The 17,343-nt window shown below is 35.8% G+C and overlaps 1 protein-coding gene across 6 annotated transcripts in view; it reads right to left on the minus strand.

The window, feature by feature from the left end:
* WDPCP (WD repeat containing planar cell polarity effector) overlaps window positions 1–17,343 on the minus strand; it is a 607,526-nt gene that overhangs the window by 355,188 nt on the left and 234,995 nt on the right. The window contains exon 1 of one of the 6 annotated variants that reach the window (XM_053200666.1): window positions 17,128–17,268. The exons of 3 other annotated variants lie outside the window; for them this stretch is intronic. In XM_053200666.1, the coding sequence (XP_053056641.1) occupies window positions 17,128–17,205 (78 nt within the window). In that variant the 5' untranslated portion in view covers window positions 17,206–17,268. Of the gene's footprint in view, window positions 1–16,779; window positions 17,027–17,127; window positions 17,269–17,343 lie in introns of those variants that run through there. 2 more of the 6 variants (XM_053200668.1, XM_015070542.3) reach the window with 2 other exon arrangements.

Below are 17,343 nucleotides of genomic sequence, written 5' to 3' on the forward strand. Positions count from 1 at the left end.
GATTTAAAAGACCAATGCCCATTTTCCCCCCTCTTCATTTTTCTGCTTTTTCAAACTCTTTTGGGAGCCAGACATTTAAGAATAGAACATCAAAATTACTACATATACAAGGAAAATTAGAAAGTGACCATGAATGCCCAGAGAAAGGCTCAGAAAAGACCTGAGCAGACATTAAGTCTATACCTCAGTCTGATCCTCAGTACAGAAACAGCCTACATTTTAAACAACAACAGCAAACTCTGGGAAAAGCAGAGAATTCAATTTCCAGAGTTACCACATTATTAGTTGCAAATGTCTAGTATTAAACAAGAAATCACAAGCCATACAAAGAAACAGGAAAGTATAGCCCATTCAATAGAAACAACTAAGAGAAACTGTCCCTGAAAGACCTACTGGCAAATATACTACACAAAAAACTTCAAAACAATGGTCTTAAATATGCCCAAAGAACCAAAGAAAGATGTAGAGAAAGTTTAAAAAAAAAAGGGCGGGGGGAACAAAATGGAAATACCAAAAAAAAAGACATAGAAAACCTAAAACAAACCAAAATTAAGTTATGGACCTGAAAAGTACAGTAACTGCAATGAAAAATCCACTAGATAGATTCAAAGGCTGACCTGAATATAAAGAAAAAAGAATCAGTGAACTTGAAAATAGAACAATAGAAATTACTGAGGCCTCAGAAACAAAAAGAAAAAAAAATTGAAGAAAAGTGAACAGAGCCTAAAGGACCAATGGGATACCATCAATCAATCCAACATATGCATCATAAGAATCCCAGAAGCAGAAGATAAGGAGAAAAAAAGGAAAGAGAATAATTGAAGAAATAATAGCCAAAAACTTCCCAAATTTGAAAAAAGACATGAAATACACTTCCAGGAAGTTCAACAAACTCCAAGTAAGATGAATTCAAAGACCCACACAGACATACATTATAATCAAACTTTGAAAAGACAGAGAATCTTGAAAGCAAAAGAGAGCGAGTCATCACATCCAAGGAATCCTCCATAAGATTACATACAGATTTCTCACCAGAAACTTTGGAGGCTAGAACATAGTGGGCAAATATATTCAAAGTGCTAACGAAAAAAAAATTGACAACCAAGAATCCAATATCTGGCAAAACTGTCCTTCAAAAGTGAAAGAGAAATTAAGATATTCCCAAACAAAATTGAGGGTATTCATGACCACTAGACCAGCCATGCATAAAGGTTCAAGGGAATCCTGCAAGTGAAATGAGAAGACACTAGACGGTAATTTAAAGCCATATGGGGGAAAAAAGATATCCATAAAGGTAAATACTTGAACAATTATAAAAGCTGGTATATGTAACAATGGTCTGTAACTGCACTTTTTGTTTTCTGCATGATTTAAATGACTAATACATTTAAAAGGGAAAAAAATACTGAATTAGTATAAAAGCTATTATTACTATAACTTAGGTTTGTAACTCCAAACCTTGTTTTCTATATAATTTAGGATACTAATGCATTTACAAGAATTGTTTATATTTGAGATCACACAATGTGACATCAACAACCAAAAGGATGGAGCTAGAACTGTAAAGTTCTTTTATGTTACTAGAGTTAAGCTAGTTATAAATTCAAATTACAGTGTTATGACTTTGGGATGTGAAATACATTCCCCATGGTAATCACAAAGAAATTAACTATACAATATACACAAAAGAAAATGAAAAAGGAATTTAACATTTCCCTACCAAAAAAAAAAAATCAACTAAACATAAAAGAACAATTCAGGAAGTGAGGGACAAAAATACTGAAGACATACAGAGGGACAAAAGTCCCTCTTTATCAGTTACTACTTCATGTGTAAGTGTATTAAACTTTCCAAAGAAAAGACAGAGAATAAAAGAATGAATAAAAATATATGTCCCAATTGTATGCTGTCTTCAGGAGACCCACTTAAGACCCAAAGACACAAACAAGTGACAGAAAGTGAAAGAATGAAAAAAAGATTCTATGCAAACAGCAACCAAGAGAGAGCAGGGTGGCTATATTAAATCACGCAAAACAGACTTTAAATCCAAAAAGGTAAGAGACAAAGAAGGACATTGTATATTATTAATAAAAGCTTCAATATAGCAAAAAAATGTAACATTACAAATATTTATACATTTAATGACATTCAAAATATATGAAGCAAAAACTGACAGAGTTTAATAAGGGAGAAATACAATACTCAACTCACAAACAATGGATAGAACCACTGCACTGGGCAGACCACTTAATACAATAAACCAAACTAAATCTAACAGACATATTACAGAACACTCCACCCAAAAACAATGGCACACACATCCTTCTCCAGTGCATGTGGGACATTTTCCAGGATACAACATATACTATGCCACAGATTAAGTTTCAATATGTTTAAAAAGATATCATACAAACTATGTTCTCTGGCCACAACAAAATGAAGTTAGAAATCAAAAACAAAAATCAAACTAGAATATTCACAAAATTATGGAAATTAATATACTTTTAAACAACTAATATTTCAAAAAAGAAATCACAAGGGGCGCCTGGGTGGCTCAGTCGGTTAAACATCCGACTTCGGCTCAGGTCATGATCTCACAGTTTGTGGGTTTGAGCCCTGCATCAGGCTCAGAGCCTGAAGCCTGCTTTGGATTCTGTGTCTCCCGCTCTCTGCCCCTCCCCCACGCACTCTCTGTCTCTCTCTCTCAAAAACGAACATTAAAATTAAAAAAAAAGAAATCACAATAGAAATTAGAAAATCCTTAGAAATAAATAAAAACACCAAATACCAAAAATTATGGAATGTACCAAAGCAGTGCTAAGGGGGAAATTAGAGCTATACATGCTTACGTTAAAAAAAAAAAAAAAAAAAAAAAAAAAAAAGATTAAACAAGATTTTAAAAATTAACAATCTAAGTTTACAACTTAAGAAACCAGAAAAAGGAGAACAAAACTAAACCCAAAGCCCACAAAAGGAAGGAAATAATAAAGATTAGAGATAAATGAATAAAGAATAGAAAGGCAATAGAGAAAATCAATGAAACAAAAAGTTGATTCTTTGAATAGATTGACCAAATTAACATACTTTTAGCTAGATGGACCAAGAAAAAAAGGAGAGAAGATTCAACTTACTCAAAATCAGAATGGAAGGGAGGACATTACTACTGATTCTACAGAAATTAAAAGTATTACAAGAAACTACTATGAACAACTGTATGCCAAAAAATTGGATAATGTAGATAAAATGAACAAATTCATAGAAACACAAAGCCTACCAAGATTAAATCATGAAGAAAATCTGAATAGACCTATAACTCTTAAGGAGATTGAATCAGTAATAAAAATCTCCCAGTAAAGAAAAATCCTGCTGCTTAGCTGTCTCAGGTGAATTCTACCAAACATTTAAAAAGAAATGAATCAATTCTTCTCAAACTTTCCCAAAAATTGAAGAAAAGCTAACACTTTCTAACTCATTCTAAAAGACCAGCATAATACTGATACCAAAGCCAAACAAAGACACTGTGAGAAAATTATAGATCAGTATTTCTTATGAACAATGGTGTAAAAATCCTCAACAAAATACTAGCAAACAGGATTCAGCAGCATATTAAAAAGGTAACTCCATGACCAAGTGGGATTAATGTAAGGATGGTTCAACATATGAAAATCAATCAATATAATACACACATCAACATGAAGGAAAAAAAGCACATGATCATCTCAATTGATGGAGAAATAACATTTTACAAAATTCAACATCCTTTTATGGTAACAACACTTAACAAATTAGAAATAAAAGGAAACTTCCTCAACATAATAAAAGCCACATATGAAAAACCCACAGCAAACATCATACTTAATGGTGAAAGACTTAAAAACTTAGATCTTAGAGCTTTTCCTCTAAGATTGGAAACAAGGCAACATGCCTACCTTTCACCATTTCTATTCAACACAGTACTGGAGGTTCTACTTAAAGCAATTAGGCAAGGGGAAAAAAAGGCATACAAATGAGAAAGGAAGAAGTCATATGACCTGCTTGCAAATAATGATTTTATATTTAGAAAACCCTATCCACAAAACAGCTCTCAGAACTAATAAAGTAGCAGGACATAAAGCCAACAAACACTAGTTGCATTTCTGTATGCCAACAATGAACAATCTGAAAAAGAAATTATAAAATAAATTCCATTTACAACAGCATCAAAAAGAACAAAATACTTAGGAATTAACTTAATCAGGAAGGTGAAAGACTTGTTCAATGAAAACTAGGAAACACTGCTGAAAGAAATTAAAGACAAGGGGTACCTGGATAGCTCAGCAGGTTAAGCATCTAACTTGGACTCAGATCATGACCCTGCAGTTCGTGGGTTCTAGCTCCACATCAGGAACTCTGCAGTCAGAGCAGAGCCCACTACAGACCCTCTGTCTCTCTCTCTCTCTGCCCCTCCCCTGAATGCACCTGCACACAATCTCTCTCTCTCTCAAAAATAAACATTAAAAAAAAAGCAATTAAAGACAACATAAATAAATGGGAATACATCCCATGTTTATGGACTGGAAGACTTTAATTTAGTTAAAATGTCAACACGACCCAAAGCAGTCTACAGATTCAATGCAATCCCAATGACATATTGTGCAGAAATGGTAAAACTCACCTTAAAATTCATATGGAACCTCTAGGACTGCAAAGAGCCAAAACAATTGAAAAAAGAGAGGAAGAGAAAAAAACTAGAGGGCTCATACTTCTTCATTTCAAAACTTACTACAAAGCTACAGTAATTATAGTATCGGCATATATAGACTACTACGTAGATATATAGATCAATGGAATAGAATAGAAAGTCCAGAAATAAACTCTTACATATATGGTCAAATGACTTTTGACAAGGGTGCTAAGACCACTCAGTAAGGAGTCTTTTCAACAAACCTGGATATGCACAGGCAAAAAAATAAAGCTGGACCCTTACCTAACCTCATATACAAATATTAACTGAAAATGGATCAAGGACCTAAGTGTAAGAGCTAAGACAATAAAATTCTTAAAATCATACATACGACAAAAGCTTTATGACATTAGATTTGGTGATGATTTCTTGGATAGGATGCCAAAGGCCCAAGTAACAAAAGAAAAAAATAGACAAACTGGACTACATGAAAATTTTAAAATCTTGGACATCAAAAACCACTATCCTTAATGAAACAATTACTTAAAAAGTCACGCATTGAGGGTGCCTGGCGGCTCAGTTGCTTAAATGTCCAATTCTTGATTTCAGCCAGGTCACGAACTCATGGTCCATGGGACTGAGTCCCACGTCAGGCTCCAGGCTTACAGCACAGAGCCTGCTTGGGATTCTCTCTCTCCCTCTCTGTCTGCCCCTCCCCCACTCATGCTCTCTCGCAATCTCCCTCGCTCTTTCTCAAAATAAATAAATATTTAAATTAAAAAGTCACACATTGACCCATTCAATGTACAAGAAAAGCACATAGATTTTTAATGTAATCAAATAGGAAATATTCAATGATAATTGTTTCAGGTTCCATTTTGCAAATAACCTTTGAGAAATTACCATGTGTGTGGTTTTAACATAGTATTAATGATGAATACCCACAATTATCTGAAAAAGTTTATTAAAAAAATACTAAAAAAAAAAAAAGAGCCTATCCATAGAGTAAATGTCAACCCACACAATGTGAGAAAATATTTGCAAATCATATGTCTGGTAAGAGATTACTATCCAGAATCTATAAATTCTAAAACTCAACAAAAACAAAAACAAACAGGCACCTGGTTAGCTATATCAGTAGAGCATATGACTGGATCTTGGGGTTGTGAGTTCAAGCCCCACAATGCGTATAAAGATTACTTTAAAAAATTAAATTTTAAAAACAAAATCCAATTTAAAAATGGGCAAAAACTTTAGTAGACATTTCTCCAAAGAAGATATATGGTCTATAAACACATGTAAAGATGCTCAAATCACTAATCATTAGGGAAATGCAAATCAAAACCACAATAAGGTATAATCTCATACTCATTAGGATGGCTACTATCAAAAAAAAAAAAACAGAAAATATATTTTGGGAAGGATGTGGAGAAATCAGAACCCTCATGCAATGCTGGTAGGAATGTAAAATGGAACAGCTGTTAACGCAAAGCAATACGATGGTTTCTTGAAAAATTACGAACAGAGTTACCATAAGATCCAGCAATTCCATTTGAGTATTTATCTAAAAGAACTGAAAGCAGAATCTCAAAAAGGTATTTGTATACCCATGTTTATAGCAACATTATTCACTGTAGCTAAAATATGGAAGCAAACCAAGGGTCCATCAACTGATGAATGGATAAGCACAATGTGACATACACATACAGTGGTATATTAGCTAGCCTTTAAAAAGAAGAAAATTCTGCAATATGTTACAACATGGATGAACCTTGAGGATATTATACTAAGTGAAAAAAAAAACAGTAACAAAAGACAATTACAGTAAAAACTTGGATTGTAACTTGTCCTGCAAGTGTTCCGCAAGAACAGCAAACATTTCTGATAAATTTTAACTTGAAAACGAGTAATGTCTTGCAATATAGGTAATATATGACGCTGAATGTCACACGATCAACTGAGCCAATGGTTCTTTTCGCTCTCTTGCTGAGGGATTGTGGATGGTCATCTCCCATGCTCACTCTCAGACCACGGCGTTTGGCAGAAATCAGTGGTTTTTCAGAACATTGGAAGGTGCCCACACCACCACTAGTATATTTTTTATCACTTCAGAGCACCTTTGGCCAGTCCTTTGCTTTTCCACAAAAGAGTAACCTTAGGAATGTTTTGCTTCATTCTAGGTCAGGCTGCCTGCAGATATAGACCATTTCCTCTGCTACTTTATTGCCAGTTACATTACAGTATATGACAAGAGTTTATTAATACCGTACTGTAGTCAACATCCATGCAAGCATATATAATGGCCCCCATGCAGAAAAAGATTCCATTGATCCAGTAGATAGCAATGATTCCGTATCTGATAGTCAAAGTCATCCTACACAATAACCTCCCTCTCTCCTGTCTCCTGCACACTAGCCATTAAGGTTTTCAAAGGTAAGTGCAGGTTAATTTATTTTTCTTTATATTTTGTATTTCCTTTATTATTTTGTATTATATTACAGTATTGTAATCATTTTTATATGAATATTTTTGGATTGTATAACAAATCATTTGAGTTTCCATTATTTCTTATGGGGAAATTTGCTTTGATATACAAGTGCTTTGATTACAAACACGTTTCCAGAACAAAGTTTCCAGAATGAATTATGCTCGCAAACCAAGGTTTTAGTGTGCTATATGATTCCACTTATGTGGGGTGCTTGGAGTACTCAAGATTATAAAGACAGAAATTGTAATGGTGGTTGCCATGGGCTGGGTACAGGGAGAAATGGAAGAGTTATTGTTTAATAGGTATAGAGTTTCAGCTTTACAAGATGAAAGTGTAGGGCACTTGGGTAGCTCAGTTGGCTGAGCATCAGACTCGATTTCAGCTCAGGTCATGATCCCAGGGTCATGGAATCAAGCCCCACATCAGGCTCCATGCTGAGCATGAAACCTGCTGAAGATTCTCTCTCTCTCCCTCTCTCTCACTCTTTCTCTCTCTCTCCCTCTGCCCCTCTTCCCCTCTTGTGCATGCTCTCTCTCAGAAATAAAAATTAAAAAACTAAAAACACATGAAAAATATTATGGGGATGGATAATGATGGTTGCTAAAAATTATGAAGATATGTAATACCACTGAACTGTATACTTAAAAATAGCTAAGATGGTAAATCTTATACATATTTTACCATAGTAAAAAAAAAAAAAACCCCTTTATAATAATTTAATCCCTGATTTATTTTACAAGTCTTAATCTTGCTTTTTAAGAGATCCTGTTTTTAATCACACTATAATCTACAATGGCTCTTTATCAATTACATGGATGCTATGCAAAACACATATTTCTAAATGTGCGGATACTTAAAACAGCAAAGGCACCTTAAGATTTCTCTCTAAAAATTACTTTGCTGGTTTCAATGAAACACAATCAGATTATAACAAAATTGTTACATAAAGAGCTTTAATTATTGTTCATTAAAGAAAACATCAAAATGAATGATTTTTAACCGGAATCATACCAATTTTATATATGCTATAAGTAAAATTAATGAGGTTAATTTCTTACTGTGTAAGTGTAAAATCTTGTAAGCTCCAAAATACCTAGAGTATCAAGAGCCAACATTAAATTTTAGGGATTTGAAACTTAATACTCCTTCAATAGCTCTGTTGGATGTTGTTACAATGGTATTTTAAATATTTTCTGTAATTTTAATTAAACATTACCTAAATAATGCTGAACTGGAAAAAAATGTTAAAAACATCTCCAAATCCAGCATAATAGATTAATGCTCTATTGTTTGTTGCCTTAACAAAAGCGAATGATTCAGAAACCACCTGGAGATTCAAACTCACAATGAATTGCAATGACATTTGTACTACTTGACATTAATTATTACCAGAGTTGATTCTCTAAGAAGGCAGAGAAGACAACCTTATTATTAGTATAATTGGAAATATGCTAATATGCCCACCAGAACAAAAATCCTCTCTTGTAACATACTGCATTACCTGTGAAAGGTAACTTATGAACTAATCAGTGCTAATGTGTTCGTTAATCTAACAAGGAACTATAAAGAGAACAAGGCCATGAACCACCAGTTGACTGTGATTGTATGTATCTGAACTGGAAGGGGGGAGGGGGGCACACATGTCTGTGGCCTCCTTGGAGTATGAAGATGTCCTATTCTGCTATAGGACTGCATGAGATTTCTGGTTATGAAAACTCTCCCTTCGAAAATTCACTATAAATCAAGAATAGAAATCATGAGATTAGGCAAAGTTTGACTGTGAAATGATTGGTTAAGGTATAAAAAGTCTATCAAAATTTACATATTTACTTCTAACTTGTATATATGATTCTTAAGTTCCCTGCAGCTCAAAAGCTTTGAGTTTGATACCCATATGCCGAAGGAATATGACACCATTTATCATATTCCTCAATTCATAAATAATTTATATTTTTAGATCTACTTTATGTCACTTTATTATAAATTAAACAATTAGGAACAGCATTATCATCACTCTAATCAGTTATTTTAAACCATATTTCATCTCTGCATCATTTTAACTTTGACTTTATTGGTTTAATAATCTCTTCCAAAGGCATGCCACGATTTATTTCTCAGTGGTTTCTATAGTATTTTTCAAAATTGGTATTAATGGGCATTAATTTAATTCAAAATGAAGTCATACTTTTATTAAAAGTAAGTCAATCTTATTTGACTGGGTTTCAACAATTAGATTATACGGCAATATTTTATCCAAAACTGAAAATTCAATGAGCAAATAAACCACCTCAAGGCTTTGACAAAAACATATTTAAGGAATATGGTAAGATGAAAGCATTTAATTACAAATATTGTTTGGGGAAGGTGTTAATAAAATTCTATTTCAATTTTTCCTAACACTTTCAGAGCATATTGAATTAATCAAGGTAACTCTAAATCAAAGAGGGACTGTATAACATTAGGCAAATTTTAGTAAAGCTCTGAATAAGTAATAAATATTTTTGAAAGTCAGGTAGTTTTCAATTTTCTGTTTTCAGACAAATTGAAGAAAAGGCCCAAATGAGTTAGATCACTGAAAACAATTTCTGATTACAGGCCTCTACGTGACTTTGTTTTGCAAACGACATAGAAGGAGTTCTAAGAATTCTCATCTTCTTATTTATGTGAGTAAGGTTTCTAAGCACTTACAACTATAACTCTGGAAAACGGTAATAAATTTGAAACTGAATCCAATCTCATTCTAAACACAAGTAATAATCATCCACATATATATAAACTAATCAGGGGAGAAAAAGTCCCATCCATTGAGATACACCCATTAAATTTATACTTTTAATTTTTAATAAGTATCTAAATTTGCAACATTTGTTTTGATACACTGTATGCGATTAAGAACTGTGATGACAAGTTTATTATACCAACAGCCATAAGTGATAAATTTTTAAAAATTTAGATTCAATTTATATTCATATTTTTGTCATAAAAAACTATGATAACACGCTCATAAAAGACTTTTTTAGCATTAAACTACATTAAAGTAAGATAAAATTGGAAGTTTGAGATTAGCAATGTATAGAAACCTCAACTTTTGACTGTCAAAGAAGACATATTTACCTATTTTTTTAAAAGGACAATGGTAGGAAGATATTTACATTCCACTACACTCAACTTTTTTAAGTTTATTTATTTTGAGAGAGAGGGAGAGAGAGCAAGGGAGGGGTAGAGAGAAAGGGAGAGAGAGAGAATCCCAGGCAAGAGGCTTGATCTCACAAAGCATGAGATCATGACCTGAGCCAAAATCAAAAGGCAGACACTCAACCCACTGAGCCACTCAGGTACCCACCCGCTGCATGTTTTTTAAAGAATGATCAAACAGTTGTTTTTTTTTTTAATTCAATATTCATAATACATTGGAAATTACAATTTTTCTAATTGTATAAACATCACACATTTTAGATGTTAATTTTTAAATGTATGAGGGGATATGTAGTTTGCTTTCTTAATGTAAGAAGACCTTTTCTAGATATGGCTAGAAGAATCTGAACAAATTCACAACTTTTGAAATTGAGTTTCTTAAACTGAGGATAATACTCTACTTCAGGATGATACATATGTAATATACATATTCACTATCTGATTTTTGTAAAATGTAAAACAGTATGATTAAATTTATGGGGGCCTATAAAAAAATAACACCTCCCTTAATTTTGAGTCCTTTTTATATGAACTGGACAGACCAACTAAGACATAACATGAAAAATCTCAGCTGCAAGTCATAAAAACTTGATTCATTTCTAGGGGTTATATATTAAATTGAACTATAACTAAATTCCTATGTACCACAATTCTTTAAAATTGAACTTCGCCAAATATAAGAGGGTATTACAAAACCAGACTTGGGAATTAAGGCACTGAAATGTAAAAAGGAAACAGAGGTCTTAGATTTAGAAACAAGGCTATGGACAGCCAGCCTTACCCAGTCAATTCCATCTTTTGGGGACAGTTTACAACTTCCTATCTTAAAATAAGCATCGTGTAACATAAACCAGTAAGAATAATACATGCCCATTTTCTGGGCCTCCATCTACAGATCTCAGTAGTTTCATTTAGATGGAGCCAACTATATTCCACAGGCAAACCAAGCATATTAGACAATAAATACATCATACTGAAATAAAAAAATAATTTTGCTACATGTATATTTTATAATTGAAACTGTTCTTAAGGGGCGCCTGGGTGGCTTGGTAGGTTGAGCGTCTGACTTCGGCTCACGTCATGATCTCACGGTCCGTGAGTTCGAGCCCCGCGTCAGGATCTGGGCTGACAGCTCAGAGCCTGGAGCCTGTTTCAGATTCTGTGTCTCCCTCTCTCTCTGCCCCTCCCCTGTTCATACTCTGTCTCTCTCTGTCTCAAAAATAAATAAACGTTAAAAAAAAAATTAAAAAAAAAAAAGAAACTGTTCTTAATTCTGCCTATAGGTTAAGCCTGATAATTTAGCTAAATGAGTTGGTATACAAGTGAATAAGCTATTTACCAAAAATTGGTAATATATAAATTTTTATTAAAGTGTCAAATAACATCTGTGAAATTTCAGATATGCTCAGTACTCTACAACAACTTCTAATCATTCTCCAACATAATTTGCATTTACAAAATTTCTGCTTGGCTAGAAAAGTTTGAAACTGATTGGGTTCATTAAGCCAAGATTGTTAGTCTTCAAGATTCCACAATAGCAATTTTGAAGATATTTCTCTTATACCGATTTTGAGGAAGATATCATGTTGTGCTCTATGAGGCATACATTGATGTATAAGAGTCTCTAAACTCAGAGAAAGCATCAGTCTAATACAGAAAAGTTGAGAGCATTGCACAGTGACTACCACCTAAATTCTAAAATTAACATTTTATTATACAGAATTTCCTGTAACTATATTTGCTTTATCTATATTATAACTTTGTATGGACATAACTATTCATCCCCCTATATATCCATCAATCCATCTTATATTTTTTTAAATTTTTTAAAAGGTTTTATTTTCAAGTAATCTTTATGCCCAATGTGGGGCTTGAACTCACAACCCTGAGATCAAGAGTCACATGCTCCACAGGCTGAGCCAGCCAGGCATCCCTGATGCATTTCAAAGAAAGCTGCAGACATAAGTATGTTTCATCCCTAAATATTTCAGCATAACTCTCATTAGCTAGAGCTTAATAATTTTTACAGTTTTTAAGAGAAAATTTACAAATATGAAATGTTCAAATCTTAAATGTTTCACTTGCAGATTTTTGCAAATGTCTACGCCTCTCTAATCCACACCCTCATCAAGATATAGCAAATTACTGTCACCTAAAAAGTTCCTTCTTGCCCATTTGCTGTCAATCTCCACCCCAACTCCCACTTAGAGGGAACCACTGTTGGTGAATTTTTTCCCCACCATTGATTAGTTTTGCAGATAATTTTTAAATTCAAAATTTAAAACAAAGAGTGATCAGACTGAGGAATCAAAAAAGACTTCACATGAAGAGATATATAGAAACATGATAAAGTAAATATAAAAAAAAACACTTAACAATTGTAGAAATTAGGTGTGGGTATAGGGGTGCATCAGTTAGCAATTTACTACCTCTCAGCTCCAAAGGACATGTTTTAGCAACAGCAAGAAGACTGGCTAAAGTACAAGTAAAGACATAAGGGGCACCCAGCTGGCTCAGTCGGTTAAGCATATGACTTTAGTTCAGGTCATGATCTCACAGTCTGTCAGTTCGAGCCCCAAGTCAGGCTCTGTGCTGACAGCTTAGAGCCTGGAGTCTGCTTCAGATCCTGTCTCACTCTTTCTGCCCCACCCCCACTCACATTCTGGCTCGCGCTCTCTCTCTCTCTCTCTCAAAAATAAACAAACATTAAAAAAAACTTTTAAAAAAAGACATAAAATGCAAATTAATACGTTATTTTTTCCTCCCATTTAACCTTCACTTCAATATGTTAACTCTTCACATTCAATTGTTTTCTTTTTGGCCTACTCTCCTGTCCCTGCTCTGCCCATACTTCAACATACTGTCCAAAGCCTAGCTCTTTCCACTCTTTCCTATCTCTTATGAGTCATAAACTGATCCATTGCAGTCTTTTTGTATGTCTTAATTTCTTCAAACATAGGCATAAGTATATGTCTTTGGACATATTTATGACAAAATGTAGATATGTCTGTGCTTACATTTTTTTTTTTTACATGTAAAGCTATTAGCAGTAACATAAGACACGATTTCATAATCTCTAGTTAGTAGGGGATAAGAAAAAGCATTATTTGGGGCACCTGAGTGGCTCAATCAGTTAAGCATCCAACTTTATTTAGCTCAAGTCATAATCTCATGGTTCATGAGTTCAAGCCCCGCATCAGGCTCTGCACTGACAATGTGGAGCCTGCCTGCGACTCTCTCTCTCTCTCTCTCTCTCTCTCTCCCTCTCCTTCTGCCCCTCCCCAATTCACACACGCTCTCTCTATCAAAATATATACATAAACTTCAAAAAGAAAAGGCATTAGTTGATTTTTTTTAATAAAAAAACTTCCTTTTTATAACTACAAAATATACCTATATACTCAAGAGTAAGTATATGTGCATGTGTGTCAGCACATGATCTCTGGGAAGGGATTGGTAATATTCTTTGTTAAACTGGGTGATGAGTACAGTTGAACAAATAAAATGAATTCCCAATATTTTCTCCACCTACCCATACATTTAAAGCACCCTCAAGCCACTGTCCAGTGATGTCTCTCTTCTTTCTCCTTCCTTAGAAATTTCACAAGTATTGTAAAATTTGATTTACGAAAAGCATGTTTGTTTAACCCAATCTGAAAATATAAAAAATTATAAAACCAGCTGGACATGTAATAGGAAAAACTCATAAAAGACCTAAGTCCTAGAAAACAAATATATCCAAACAAAACATATGACAATTCATTAAAAGCATGTATGAACATGCACTTGTTGTACACATTAAAGTATAAAGATATCCCAACTGGGCTCCTTTCTCTCCTAACCCCCATTATTGGTGGGGTCTGAACCTGCCAATCTATTTCACACTTCCATATGTGGGAGGTACTCTTCCATCTACTCAGAATGTGGCAGGAACACAGGCATTCTAAAATAGTAAAGAGCAGCAGGCAGATGTTGTTTGGTATCATCAAGACAATGACAATGCTTTCTCAACCCCTTCTGTGGGCTTGCTAAGTCCCTTCAAGCTCCAGGACAATGCAGTGTTTGGAAACATTCTTTCAAACAGACACACACCAAGACTGTTGAAGTTCTTCCAAAATAGAAAGGCGATGGTTAAGACCAGAATTGAGTTTCTTGCCTCTGACAGTACACTTCCTGTGCAGTCAGTAGCACAGACAGCTATGCACTCCATTCTACACTCAGGGGCAAAAGAAACACCCCACAAAGATATGTTGCAGCTGTTCCTGTTCTGGGTGATGCCTTGCTTCCACTAACTTCCAACAGCTGTGCAAAAGAACTTCCTGTGATCATGAAAATGTTCAATATTCTGTCCCAAGTGGCTTTTGGACACTTGAAATCTAACTAGTGTGACTAAGGAACTGGACTTTTAATTTTATATTTAATTTTAACTAATTTAAATTTAATAGCTGCGTGATTCACAGCTATAGTCTTGGGTAACACATTTCTGGAGCCTCGGTTAAAAAAAAAAAAATCAGGAACTTAAAGCAGCTCTCTTACCACCAAACCAAAACCCTACCTATAAAACAGTAAATGTGGTTCTACCTCTTATCTTAGCTGCCTGGCAAAAACATCCATTTGCCTTCATTCAGGTAGCACCTCCTTTGTGAAGTCCTGGCACCCCACAGTTGCTAACTCTTTATCACTAACTAGGCCACACCACGTTGTCATTTACATAATTGTATTCCCTGCTATTATGGGGGCTCCAAAAAGGCAGCAATTGTATCATATTAATCTCTGAATTCTCAGAGCTTAATAGGGTGCCACATCCTAAAACCCTTGCCCTACATTTTCCTGGCCAATTTTTTTTTTAAGTTTGTTTATTTTGAGTGAGCACAAGGGGGGAAGGGGCAGAGACAGAGGGAGAGAGAGAATCCTAAGCAAGCTTACACCATCAGTGCAGAGCCTGATGTGGGGCCCGAACCCACAAACCATGAGATCATGACCTGAGAAGAAGTTGGACACTTCACCGACTGAGCCACCCAAGCGCCCCACACCAGTTTTCATCTAACCAATCCCAGCTCTTTACTACTCTACCATTTGAAATCTCATAATCCAATTCACAACCAACATCTTAGAACTAGAGAAATCCAAGGTCATTTTATCTATATCAAAGGGCTTGGTGTTTTAACCTCCATATACAATTGCTCAGTAGAAAACACTGTAAAATAGTGAAAATGATGCTGTAAAATAGCACTATTTTACACTGTAAAATAGTGGAAAATAGTGACATGATTAGGAAATCAAGTGGAAATAACGAGTAAGCAGTTCAACATAGAATCTGGAATTCAGGACAAAACACCAATTTGGGAATCTTTTGACACAGAAGTAACGACGCATTTGACATTTGTAACCATGCAACTCAGGACGTAGATCACTTAGGGATTAACTGTAGATAGAAGAGCAAAGGCACTGCAATTTTAAGAAGTCAAAGGCAAAAAAGAACATGCAAAGAAACCTAAGAAGAGACAACCAGTGACATAAAAGGAAAACCAGGAAAGTATGTTATATGAATAACAAGTGAATAAAGTGATTCAAAGAAAAGAGAACCATTCAGTTATGATAAGTAATACTGATAAAGCAAACTGGAAAGTAAAATGCTATAGTTCTTTCCTTCAATAGCAAACCCTCCAAAATGAAGAGAGTAAAACTGAAAGATACCACTTGGCATTCAATCACCAGTGATAGAGAAAAACTAGAAGTTAGAGCAATGTTATCTAATATAGATACTGCATTCATTTTCTTTACATATACGTCATTCCAGAGCACCACATCTTCCTTTCCCTAGCCACATCAAACAAGGTTTCAGGGAGCACAACAATTCTCTTGGGCAGCATTAATTTTAAATCAAAACATCCCAGTTGTACACCAGCCGAGACACTGCCTGAAACAACTAGTGTCTCCCATTCAAGTACTACATGTCCCTTAGAAATTCAGGTTTGGCGTAATTCAAAGGTCAAGATGGCTTATACAGAGGCCAGTTTTCAAAAAATAGGCAAAAGTCGACATTCACAAGGACTTAGAGAAAAAGATCCGTGAACTGTGAACTCCAGGAGAGGAAGGGCTCACATCCCACAAGACAAGCACTACTTTTTATTTAACTTTAAAAGAGCTGTATCATACACAGGGGAGGGGGCGCGAACTTCAGGACACTACGCCCTCCAGAACTCTGCTGCCCTAACACTCAGCGCTGAGGCACCGGCGAGCTCGCGGGCACTGCCCAGTAGGCAAGCGCCCGGGTAGATAAAAGCAAAGCAGGCCGGCGCCTACCCGGCATTCTGGACCCTCAGGTTAACAGAAAACCTCTAGCCCTCGGGCCCTGGCTCACCAGCCTCTGGAGTAGGGCAGACGTGCGGCCCCTGGCCACCTCAAAGGAGCATCCCCACAAACTGCTCACCTCGTCACCCGACACGACCACAGAGGAGCGTCCCCTGGCAAGTAAGGAAGCAGACCGTGCTGGCCACGGCACGCTAGCTCTGTCTCCAGCGTTTCGGAGCTGCGGCAGCCACAATCCCCCCAAGTACTCCCCAGCGGCCCGTGCGTGCTAGCGCTCTCCCGCCTCGTCGCTTAGCAACCTGCGAAGCCTTCCAGTCTTCGCGACACGTCAATTCCGCCCGCCCCTCCAGGGTGCAAATAGTTTTTAAAAACATTTTGTTTCCGGGTCAATCCGATTTACGCAGCGGAAGGTCTCTTTGCTTCACACATTTACCCTTGGGAATAAGATAAGCCTCAGATGCGTACGTACGGGGGATGTAGCTAACAGATCTGTATCTCCTCCCTCAAGTTCCACATGCCTCCCCTCCCACCAATTGCTGGGCGCCATCAGGCAGGTCCTTTCCCTTAAGCACAAATCTTCTGCTCATCGCTGTCTTCCAATCACAGCTGCCGGCCCTCAGGGACTACTTTGCAATCCGCGAAGAGCGCAGGGAGAAGGGAGTGAGTGGGACCTCTGACCTCGGGA

This window comes from Acinonyx jubatus, chromosome A3 (genome assembly GCF_027475565.1).
Source record: "Acinonyx jubatus isolate Ajub_Pintada_27869175 chromosome A3, VMU_Ajub_asm_v1.0, whole genome shotgun sequence".
NCBI lineage: Eukaryota > Metazoa > Chordata > Mammalia > Carnivora > Felidae > Acinonyx > Acinonyx jubatus.